This window comes from Oncorhynchus clarkii, chromosome 3, assembly GCF_045791955.1.
Source record: "Oncorhynchus clarkii lewisi isolate Uvic-CL-2024 chromosome 3, UVic_Ocla_1.0, whole genome shotgun sequence".
NCBI classification, from domain to species: domain Eukaryota; kingdom Metazoa; phylum Chordata; class Actinopteri; order Salmoniformes; family Salmonidae; genus Oncorhynchus; species Oncorhynchus clarkii.
The window spans coordinates 77,748,888-77,761,104 of NC_092149.1; the positions used below are offsets into that span (position 1 = coordinate 77,748,888).

General features: G+C 43.0%; 1 protein-coding gene across 1 annotated transcript; it reads left to right on the top strand.

The window, feature by feature from the left end:
* Nucleotides 1-7,737: 7,737 nt before the first annotated feature.
* Nucleotides 7,738-11,321, top strand: LOC139404896 (thioredoxin domain-containing protein 9-like). Its single transcript, XM_071147440.1, has 5 exons — nucleotides 7,738-7,799; nucleotides 8,587-8,805; nucleotides 9,556-9,674; nucleotides 9,898-10,152; nucleotides 10,567-11,321. The coding sequence occupies exons 2-5, from the start codon at nucleotides 8,620-8,622 to the stop codon at nucleotides 10,685-10,687; spliced, it is 681 nt and encodes a 226-aa protein (XP_071003541.1). The 5' UTR covers nucleotides 7,738-7,799; nucleotides 8,587-8,619; the 3' UTR covers nucleotides 10,688-11,321.
* Nucleotides 11,322-12,217: the final 896 nt, after the last annotated feature.

The following is a 12,217-nucleotide window of genomic DNA, read 5'->3' on the forward strand; positions in this document are numbered from 1 at the left end:
GACAGCAAGGAGTCATCATGCCAGGTAGTTCTGAGGCATGGTCCTAGGGCTCAGGTCCTCCGAGAGAAAGAAAGAGAGAAAGAGAGAGAGAATTAGAGAGAGCATACTTAAATTCACACAGGACACCGGATAAGACAGGAGAAATACTCCAGATATAACAGACTGACCCTAGCCCCCGACACATAAACTACTGCAGCATAAATACTGGAGGCTGAGACAGGAGGGGACAGGAGACACTGTGGTCACGTCCGACGATAGCCCCGGACAAGGCCAAACAGGCAGGATATAACCCCACCCACTTTGCCAAAGCACAGCCCCCACACCACTAGAGGGATATCTTAAACCACCAACTTACCATCTTGAGACAAGGCTGAGTATAGCCCACAAAGATCTCTGCCACAACACAACCCAAGGGGGGGCGCCAACCCAGACAGGAAGATCACGTCAGTGACTCAACACACTCAAGTGACGCACCCCTCCTAGGTACGGCATGGAAGAGCACCAGTAAGCCAGTCACTCAGCCCCTGTAATAGGGTTAGAGGCAGAGAATCCCAGTGGAGAGAGGGGAACCGGCCAGGCAGAGACAACAAGGGCAGTTCGTTGTTCCAGTGCCTTTCCGTTCTCCTTCACACTCCTGGGCCAGACTACACTCAATCATAGGACCTACTGAAGAGATAGATAAGTCTTCAATAAAGACTCAAAGGTTGAGACCGAGTCTGCGTCTCTCACACGGGTAGGCAGACCATTCCATAAAAATTGAGCTCTATAGGAGAGCAAGCCCATGTAATACTTTGTAGGTTAGCAGTAAAACCTTGAAATCAGCCCTTGCCTTAACAGGAAGCCGGTGTAGAGAGGCTAGCGCTGGAGTAATATGATCAAATTTTGGGGTTCTAGTCAAGATTCTAGCAGCCGTGTTCAGCACTAAATGAAGTTTATTTCGTGCTTTATCCGGGTAGCCGGAAAGTAGAGCATTGCAGTAGTCTAACCTAGAAGTGACAAAAGCATGGATTAATTTTTCTGCATAATTTTTGGACAGAAAGTTTCTGATTTTTGCAATGTTACGTAGAAGGGAAAAAGCTGTCATTGAAACAGTCTTGATATGTTCGTCAAAAGAGAGATCAGGGTCCAGAGTAACACCGAAGTCTTTCACAGTTTTATTTGAGACGACTGTACAACCATCAAGATTAATTGTCAGATTCAACAGAAGATCCCTTTGTTTCTTGGGACCTAGAACAAGCATCTCTGTTTTGTCCGAGTTTAAAAGTATAACATTTGTAGCCATCCACTTCCTTATGTCTGAAACACAGGCTTCCAGCGAGGGCAATTTTGGGGCTTCACCATGTTTCATCGAAATGTACAGCTGTGTGTCATCCGCATAGCAGTGAAAGTTAACATTATGTTTCCGAATGACATCACCAATAGGTAAAATATATAGTGAAAACAATAGTGGTCCTAAAACGGAACCTTGAGGAACACCAACATTTACAGTTGATTTGTCAGAGGACAAACCATCCACAGAGACAAACTGATATCTTTCCGACAGATAAGATCTAAACCAGGCCAGAACTTGTCTGTGTAAACCAATTTGGGTTTCCAATTTCTCCAAAAGAATGTGGTGATCGATGGTATCAAATGCAGCACTAAGGTATAGGAGCACGAGGACAGATGCAGAGCCTCGGTCCGACGCCATTAAAAGGTAATTTACTACCTTCACAAGTGCAGTCTCAGTGCTATGATTGGGTCTAAAACCAGACTGAAGCAATTCATATACATTATTTGACTTCAGGATGCTAGTGAGTTGCTGCGCAACAGCTTTTTCTAAAATGTTGGAGAGGAATGGGAGATTCGATATAGGCCGATAGTTTTTTTTATATTTTCTGGGTCAAGGTTTAGCTTTTTCAAGAGAGGCTTTATTACTGCCACTTTTAGTGAGTTTGGTACACATCCGGTGGATAGAGAGCCGTTTATTATGTTCAGCATAGGAGGGCCAAGCACAGGAAGCAGCTATTTCAGTAGTTTAGTTGGAATAGGGTCCAGTATGCAGCTTGAAGGTTTAGAGGCCATTATTTTCATAATTGTGTCAAGAGATATAGTACTAAAACACTTGAGTGTCACCCTTGATCCTAGGTCCTGGCAGAGTTGTGCAGACTCAGGACAACAGAGCTTTGGAGGAATACGCAGATTTTAGGGGAGTTAGAGCCCTGTCTATGTTCGTAGAAAAGATGAGAGCACCCCTCCAGCTAGGATGGAGTCAAACACTCCTCAACAGGCCAGGCCTGGTTCTGTTTGTGGGTGAGTCCCAGAAAGAGGGCCAATTACCTACAAATTATATATTTTGGGAGGGGCAGATAACAGTTTTCAACCAGCGATTGAGTTGTGAGACTGCTGTAGAGCTCATCACTCCCCCTAACTGGGAGGGGGCCAGAGACAATTACTCGATGCCGACACATCTTTCTAGCTGATTTACACGCTGAAGCTATGTTGAGCTTGGTGACCTCTGACTGTTTCATCCTAACATCATTGGTGCCGACGTGGATAACAATATCCCTATACTCTCTACACTCGCCAGTTTTAGTTTTAGCCAGCACTGTCTTCAGATCAGCCTTAACGTCGGTAGCCCTGCTCCCTGGTAAACCGTGTTTAATCGCTGGATGATTCGTTTTAAGTCTAATACTGCGGGTAATGGAGTCGCCAATTTGTCAGAGCTAATGGTGGGAAGCTTCGGCATCTCAGACCCCGTAACGGGAGGAGTAGAGACCAGAGAAGACTGGGCCTCTGACTCCGACTCGCTGCTTAATGGGGAAAACCGGTTGAAAGTTTCTGTCGGCTGAATGAGCGACACCGGTTGAGCATTCCTACAGCATTTCCCTCCAGAAGCCATGAGAAAGTTGTCCGGCTGCGGGGACAGTGCGAGGGGATTTCTACTATTATCTGAACTTACTGGTGGCACAGACGCTGTTTTATCCTTTCCTACACTGAAATTACCCTTGCCTAACGATTGCGTCTGAAGTTGGGCTTGCAGCACAGCTATCCTCGCCGTAAGACGATCGTTCTCCTGTATATTACGAGTACAGCGACTGCAATTACAATGGTGACATCTATATGAATGCTGCTGCCACTTAAACTGCCTCTAACGGCTTTAATTATCTTCACTGCCCCTTATTACAGGCGACAATGTGAGTACTCATCACTGCATTCTCTACCAGGAAGTTGGTTGGCCCTCATTGCGATGCATGCAACCTGTGTGACATCAATGTTTTCATTTATAAAGCCCTTTTACAAAAGGTCCCACATCCGGTCTCAGGCTAACTCTGGAAAATCCTTTGGTCTCTACTGAGTTAGGTAAATCAGCTTTTAGTGTTCTTGCAGCTTATTTGTGGCTTAAATGTTCTTAAATGTGATGTTCTGGTGCCTCTAGGGTAAATCAGAAAGCTGGATGAGGACCTTATACCTGATGAATGTGTTTGTTTTGGTGCCTCTAGGAAGCTGATTGAGAACCTTATACCTGATGAATGTGTTTGTTTTGGTGCCTCTAGGAAGCTGATTGAGAACCTTATACCTGATAAATGTGTTTGTTTTGGTGCCTCTAGGAAGCTGATTGAGAACCTTATACCTGATGAATGTGTTTGTTTTGGTGCCTCTAGGAAGCTGATTGAGAACCTTATACCTGATAAATGTGTTTCTTTATGAGCGTACTTTTATTCCCGCTTGCGTTTTGTATTTATATTGTGATGTTTGTATTTTTTGTAATTTATGTAATTCAGGGCTCATCTGTAAAAGACACCTTGGTCTCAGTATGACTCCTTGATGAAATAAATGTGAATATATACAGTGGGGCAAAAAAGTATTTAGTCAGCCACCAATTGTGCAAGTTCTCCCACTTAAAAAGATGAGAGAGGCCTGTAATTTTCATCATAGGTACACTTGAACTATGACAGACAAAATGAGAAAAACATTGTAGGATTTTTTATGAATTTATTTGCAAATTATGGTGGAAAATAAGTATTTGGTCAATAACAAAAGTTTATCTCAATACTTTGTTAAATACCCTTTGTTGGCAATGACAGAGGTCAAACGTTTTCTGTAAGTCTTCACAAGGTTTTCACACACTGTTGCTGGTATTTTGGCCCATTCCTCCATGCAGATCTCCTCTAGAGCAGTGATGTTTTGGTGCTGTTGCTGGGCAACACGGACTTTCAACACCCTCCAAAGATTTTCTATGGGGTTGAGATCTGGAGACTGGCTAGGCCACTCCAGGACCTTGAAATGCTTCTTACGAAGCCACTCCTTCATTGCAAGGGCGGTGTGTTTGGGATCATTGTCATGCTGAAAGACCCAGCCATGTTTCATCTTCAATGCCCTTGCTGATGCAAGGTTTTCACTCAAAATCTCACGATACATGGCCCCATTCATTCTTTCCTTTACACGGATCAGTCGTCCTGGTCCCTTTGCAGAAAAACAGCCCCAAAGCATGATGTTTCCACTCCCATGCTTCACAGTAGGTATGGTATTCTTTGGATGCAACTCAGCATTCTTTTTCCTCCAAACACGACGAGTTGAGTTTTTACCAAAAAGTTTTATTTTGGTTTCATCTGACATTCTCCCAATCTTCTTCTGGATCATCCAAATGCTCTCTAGCAAACTTCAGACGGGCCTGGACATGTACTGGCTTAAGCAGGGGGACACGTCTGGCACTGCAAGATTTGAGTCCCTGGCGATGTAGTGTGTTACTGATGGTAGGCTTTGTTACTTTGGTCCCAGCTCTCTGCAGGTCATTCACTAGGTCCCCCCGTGTGGATCTGGGATTTTTGCTCACCGTTCTTGTGATCATTTTGACCCCACGGGGTGAGCCCCAGATCGAGGGAGATCATCAGTGGTCTTGTATGGCTTCCATTTCCTAATAATTGCTCCCACAGTTGATTTCTTCAAACCAAGCTGCTTACCTATTGCAGATTCAGTCTTCCCAGCCTGGTGCAGGTCTACAATTTTGTTTCTGGTGTCCTTTGACAGCTCTTTGGTCTTGGCCATAGTGGAGTTTGGAGTGTGACTGTTTGAGGTTGTGGACAGGTGTCTTTTATACTGATAACAAGTTCAAACAGGTGCCATTAATACAGGTAATGAGTGGAGGACAGAGGAGCCTCTTAAAGAAGAAATTACAGGTCTGTGAGAGCCAGAAATCTTGCTTGTTTGTAGGTGACCAAATACTTATTTTCCACCATAATTTGCAAATAAATTCATAAAAAATCCTACAATGTGATTTTCTAGATTTTTTTTTCTCTCATTTTGTCTGTCATAGTTGAAGTGTACCTATGATGAAAATTACAGGCCTCTCATCTCTTTAAGTAGGAGAACTTGCACAATTGGTGGCTGACTAAATACTTTTTTGCCCTACTGTACCTGTTAATTGAAATTAATTCCAGGTGACTACCTCATGAACCTGGTTGAGAAAATGCTGACTGACGAGGCAAAGGGTGTCTGTCTACTTTGAAGAATCCCAAATATAAAACATATTTTGATTTGTTTCACTTTTTTGGTTACTACATGATTCCATTTGTCTTATTTCATAGTTTTGATGTCTTCACTATTATTTTACAATGTAGAAAATAGTAAAAAATAAAATAAAAACTTTGAATGAGTAGGTGTGTCCACACTTTTGACTGGTAACGTTACTATATATATATACATATATACAGTTGAAGTTGGAAGTTTACTTCCATTTAGTTTGGAGTCATTAAAACTCGTTTTTCAACCACTCCACAAATTTCTTGTTAACAAACTATAGTTTTGGCAAGTCAGTTAGGACATCTATTTTGTGCATGACTCAAGTACTTTTTCCAACAACTGTTTAAAAACAGATTATTTCACTTATAATTCAATGTATCACAATTCCAGTGGGTCAGAAGTTTACATAGACTAAGTTGACTGTGTCTTTAAACAGCTTGGAAAATTCCAGAAAATTATGTCATGGCTTTAGAAGCTTCTGATAGGCTAATTGGAAATCATTTGAGTCAATTGGAGGTGTACCCATGGATGTATTTCAAGGCCTACCTTCAAACTCAGTGCCTCATGGGAAAATCAAAAGAAATCAGGCAAAACCTCAGAAAATAAATTGTAGATCTCTACAAGTCTGGTTCATCCTTGGGAGCAATTACCAAACGCCTGAAGGTACCAAGTGAATTTGTACAAACATTAGTAAGCAAACATAAATACCATGGTACCACGCAGCCGTCATACTGCTCAGAAAGGAGACGCGTTCTGTCTCCTAGAGATGAACGTACTTTGGTGCGTAAAATGCAAATCAATCCCAGAACAACAAAGGACCTTGTGAAGATGCTGGAGGAAACCGGTACAAAATAATCTATATCCACAGTAAAATGAGTCCTATATGGACATAAGCTGAAAGGCCGCTCATCAAGGAAGAAGTCACTGCTCCAAAACTGACAGTAAAAAGCGAGACTACCGTTTGCAACTGCACATGGGGACAAAGATTGTACTTTTTGGAGAAATGTCCTCTGGTCTGATGAAACAAAAATAGAACTGTTTGGCCATAATGACCATTGTTATGTTTGGTGGAAAAAGGGGGAGGCTTGCAAGCCGAAGAACACCATCAGAATCTTGAACCACGGGGGTGGCAACATCATGTTGTGGGGGTGCTTTGCTGCAAGAGGGACTGGTGCACTTCACAAAATAGATGGCATCATGAGGAAAATTATGTGGATATATTGAAGCAACATCTCAAGACATCAGTCAAGAAGTTAAAGTTTGGTGGCAAATGGATAATGACCCCAAGCATATTTCCAAAGTTGTGGTAAAATGGCTTAAGGACAACAAAGTCAAGGTATTGGAGTGGCCATCACAAAGCCCTGACCTCAATCCTATAGAAAATGTGTGAGCAGAACTGAAAAAAGTGTGTGTGCGCAAGGAGGCCTGCAAACCTGACTCCATTACACCAGCTCTGTCAGGAGGAATGGGCCAAAATTCACCCAACTTATTGTGGGAAGCTTGTGGAAGGACACTGAAAACTTTTGACTCAAATTTAAATTGTTTAAGGCAATGCTACCAAATACTAATTGAGTGTATGTTAACTTCTGACCCACATGTCATGTGATGAAAGAAATAAAAGCTGAAATAATTCTCTACTATTATTCTAACATTTCAGGTTCTTAAAATAAAGTGGTGATCCTAACTGACCTAAAACGGAATTTTTACTAGGATTACATTTCAGGAATTGTGACACTGAGTTCAAATGTATTTGGCTAAAGTGTATGTAAACTTCCGAATTCAACTGTATATTGTAACAACACTGGGTTTATATGCGCGGACATCGACTCTGCCGCTTGAGTATGCTTTTGGTCCACAGTCGATAGCGCGCTGGACTTCGGGCTTGAAGGCCGAGGGTTCGAGACCTGCTCAGGTCGACTTGCCTGTAAAAAAATTATAAAATAAAAACATGTCACGGTTGTGTGTGCAGGCTGGATAACGTTCTTGTCGCTAGCTAGCCAACTTCAACTAACTCAGTCAAGCGCAACATTGAAACTGGAATGACAGTACACTAGTTGAATTTTCGTTTGTTTCGTCTTTTTGTCCTATTGGCATTTATTTGTATACGTCCATGATAATGACGTTGATGCGTGATTTCGACTGGTTCAGAAAAAGTACTCGTGTCATCTGGACACGGTTCCTTCTCATCCAGCAGGGGGCAACCTTCTGTATAATGCTGACCTAAAATCTCCTTCTGTACCACACTGCGCGCTCTGCAGTCTGCAAAGATACGACACTGAGCCAGGTTTCCGCTTTTGGTGAGTAGGCTAGCCAGATTGTCAGCTTTGTAGTATTGATAAAGTCATGTGGAAATGATAAATTCAGTCGACCCTATTAACATAAGTGGTTGCTTTTTGTTGTAATCTTGTAGCTTCAGTGTCTGGGCAACTTGGTCGTTTTTGACAGGTCGCTAACGTTAGCCAGCTAGCTAGCTACCCAGCGTTCTCTGACCACGCAGCTGTTAGCCTAGCTAACAGCCCTACCTTGATGTAGCTAGCGAGCTAGGCTAAAACGACGCCGGGGATTTGTTCCTTTGTTCATTTTTGACATATCTTTCTACTTTGTCTGAAAGCTGATACGATTCATAGTAGGCTAACAAACATCTGACATCTATTGTTCAATTGGGACTTTGTCTTTGGCTAACGTTAGCATTCTTGCTAATTAACGTTAGCTAACAGACAATGGTAATTTGTTAGCGATAGGTTGAATCAAATAGCAGAACTTTCAAAATAGTTAGTCAACGTTACTGTTAAATTGTATTTTGTAAGACTAAGTATTTGGATAATTTTCTAAAGGGGAATAACTTAAGCTAGTTAGCTAGGTAACGTTAGCTAGTTGCTGTAGTTTAGTAACCCATCGGGTTGAGTTTATTATTAGCTATCTAACGTTGGTTGTGTTCGATTTAAAGCATCAGTGTGTAGTTTCCATTGTCACCAGCCAGGGGTATTAGCTAGTTGGCTTAATCCTTGGTCCAACCATTGAATTTCTCTCTCTGAAATGCAATCTATAAAATGGTCTCTGACTCTCACTCACCCCATCCCTCAGGAATAGAGTGATTGTGTTTCAAAGCTTTTCATCATGGCGAGTCAGTCGATGGAGATCATGGCCAAAGCGCTGGAGCAGCAGGTGCTGCAGTCAGCCAGGATGGTGGAGGAGCAGTTGGACAAAGAGCTGGGGAAGCTGGAGCGCATGGATGATGACGAGATGGAAAAGCTGAAGGAGAGGAGGATGGAGGCCCTCAAGAAATCACAGAAACAGAAGCAGGTAGGTGGGAAAGGCTGAGGATCGCAATATGGTGGATGCCTAACAAGCATTTGCTTTAGTACATCAACCTACACTGGACACCTGCTCATCGAACATCTCATTCCAAATCCCCCCCTTGCTGCTATAACAGCCTCCACTCTTGTGTGATGGCGTTCTACTAGATGTTGGAACTTTGCTGCAGGGACTTGCATACATTCAGCATACACACAAGCATTAGTGAGGTTGGGAACTGATTTTTGGGTGGTTAGGTCTGGCTCGCAGTCGGCGTTCCAATTATTTGATGGGGTTGAGGTCAGTGCTCTGCAGGCCAGTCAAGTTCTAATACACCGATCTTGACAAACCATTTCTGTATGGACCTCGCTTTGTGCACGGGGGAGTTCTGCTGAAACGGGAAAGGGCCTTCCCCAAACTGTTGCCACAATGTTGGAAGCACAATCTAGGGGGCCGAACCATGAAAAACAGCCACAGACCATTATCCCGGGCAGCTCGAGCAGGGCAGAAATTTGACGTACTGACTTGTTGGAAAGGTGGCATTCTATGTCCTATCCATGTTTAGTCACTGAGCTCTTCAGTAAGGCCAATGTTTGTCTATGGAGATTGCATGGCTGTGTAGACTATTTCATACACATATCGGCAACAGGTGTGGCTGAAATAGCAGAATCCACATATTTTGAACGTGTCCACATACTTGTGTGTGTATGTCATACCAGTAACAACTCATCATAGTGTCTGTGTGCTCTGTCCCATAAGGAGTGGCTGTCTAAAGGGCATGGGGAGTATAAGGAAATCCCCAGTGAGAAAGATTTCTTCCCAGAGGTGAAGGAGAGCAATCGCGTGGTCTGCCATTTCTACAGAGACTCCACCTTCAGGTTGGCAACACAGCTATGTTTATCCTCTTCCTGTTTTTCTCTTGCCATTCCAGGCTGCAAAACATTTTACTGCTGCTAATGAATTGAGCCCTGCTCCGGAGTGAGCTTACCCTCCCAAAATCCCTAAGAAAGGATTAGAAGGGGATTTATTGCCCGGTAAACCTTATTTGCAGCTTCTACCAGGATCTTAACCCTGCTGTCTCCTTCCCCCTGCCTTATAAAGATGCAAGATCCTGGACAAGCACCTGGGCATCCTGGCCAAGAAGCACCTGGAGACTAAGTTCATCAAGCTGAATGTGGACAAGGCGCCGTTCCTGACAGAGAGGCTGCGGATCAAGGTGATTCCCACGCTGGCGCTGGTTAAGGACGGGAAGACCAAGGATTACGTGGTAGGATTCACCGACCTGGGGAACACGGACGAGTTCTCCACAGAGGTGCTGGAGTGGAGATTGGGCTGCTCTGACGTCATCAACTACAGGTAGTGAACTACAGGCAGACGGGTGTGATTTCCTACAGATAATCACACCTCTAGCTAGAAAGATGATCCGTCTAGGTATTTCCTGTCAAGCATGAGGCAATTGGTTCATGTGCGACGGAATAGATATCCTTACCTGTTCATGCAAAACCACATGCTGATTAGTCTTATTAAATGGATTCTAGATAGCATGCTAGCAAATACCCATAGACTTCCAGTCATTGCGCTAATGCTAGTAACATGGCTCACAAAACTACCTCTTCAACTTCCTTCATACTGGACAGACATACATGGTGCATATAGACAAAAAAGGTCACCTGAATCTGGAAGTAGATAAAGAGCCTCATTGCCAAAATCTCAAAGTATCCCTTTAAATCCTACATCATAACACCCCTCTACCCTTGTCTTCTCCTCCAGTGGTAACCTAATGGAGCCCCCCACCTTGACACAGAAATCTGGTTCAAAGTTCACCAAAGTGGAGAAGAAGACCATCAGAGGGAGAGGACACGATTCAGACTCAGGTTCTGAAGATGACTAGAAGACTGTCAGCCTTCAACCTCTGTCTCTCAGGGCTAATACCCACTAACTGGCAGAACCATCTCCTCCAGTTTTATCATTTTCCTTCTCCCTCCCCCGTTCTGTAATTTCCTTATTTATTATAGTCTTCCATGCTTTAGTTTTCCATTTATTTTATGGATGAAATTCTGACTTATTTTGTTTGGACTTTCAATCATATTTAATGTCATTTATATTCGACTGGCAAGTAAAAGGAGGATTCCTGTCTGAGCCACTGAACTCTTTCTGCTCTGACTGGCTCCCCTTGAAATGGTTCTGTGCAGAAATGTTTCATTTGATTCCAATTTGAAGTCTAAAATCTGACCTTCAGCCTTGATGCAGTTACCCTGTATCATAACAGATTTGATTCTAATTTCTGGACTTGCATTTTTAATAAACAACCATCCTTACGAACAGTAACGCTTGCAACATTAACATCGATCCATGTCATTTGCCTTTGTTGAACCCATTCAGCGGTTCAGTAGCAACAATCAAGTGCCAGCTTCATTCCACAACCTCCATCCTCCTTCCAGTCTTGTCAGTGTGTGATGGTAGAACAGGTTTGAGGTTTTCTATAAAAAATTAGCTTGATCTTAATAAAAATAAGCTGATCATCACTGGCGCTTTGTGTCATTTCCCTTTGACTTTTGATTTGTGTTTTTGTTTGAAATATAAGAGGGGTGTGATAGACAGGTTTCTGTCCAGGTATAGATCCAACACATTGTACAGGGATTTCACTGAGTCAGTTGAATCATGGATTTTTTAAAGGGCCAAACAAGCTACTTATTCACAGCCTTACTGTCCTCTACATGTTTGAGATGTCGTATGATCAGCTCTCTGCTGTTCAGGTAGGTGTCTTCCTCAGTAGGGAGACCATGGGGCAGCGTGAGTGGCTGGATCCTGGACAGAGGGAGGAGCCATGAAAGTGGTTATACACTTAACAAAAATATAAATGCAACAATTTCTTAAGATTTCACAAAAGGAAATCAGTCTATTTAAATAAATTCAGTTGGCCCTAATATGTTTTTCACAAGACTGGAAATACAGATAAGCTGTTGGTGAAGGATCCTTTATTTATTTTTTACAGGGGGACGATCAGAAAACCAACATGGGGTGCATTATGCTGAAACATGAGGTGATTGTGGGGAATGAATGGCACGACAATAGGCCTCAGGATCTCGGCACAGTATCTGCACTCAAATTGCCATCGATAAAATGCAATTGTGTTCGTTCTGTAGTTTGCCTGTCTATACTATAACTCTGTTCACAATGTTGACATAAGCAAACCAGTCGCCCACAAAACGCCATACACACGGTCTGCCATCTGCCCGGTACAGTTGAAACCCGGATTCTTCCATGAAGAGTACACTTCTCCAGCGTGCCAGTGGCTATTGAAGGTGAGAATTTGCCCACCGAAGTTGGTTACAACTCTGAACTGCAGGCCGGTCAAGACCCCGGTGAGGACGACAAGCAAGCAAATGAGCTTCCCTGATGAAACCTACAGTTTCATTAG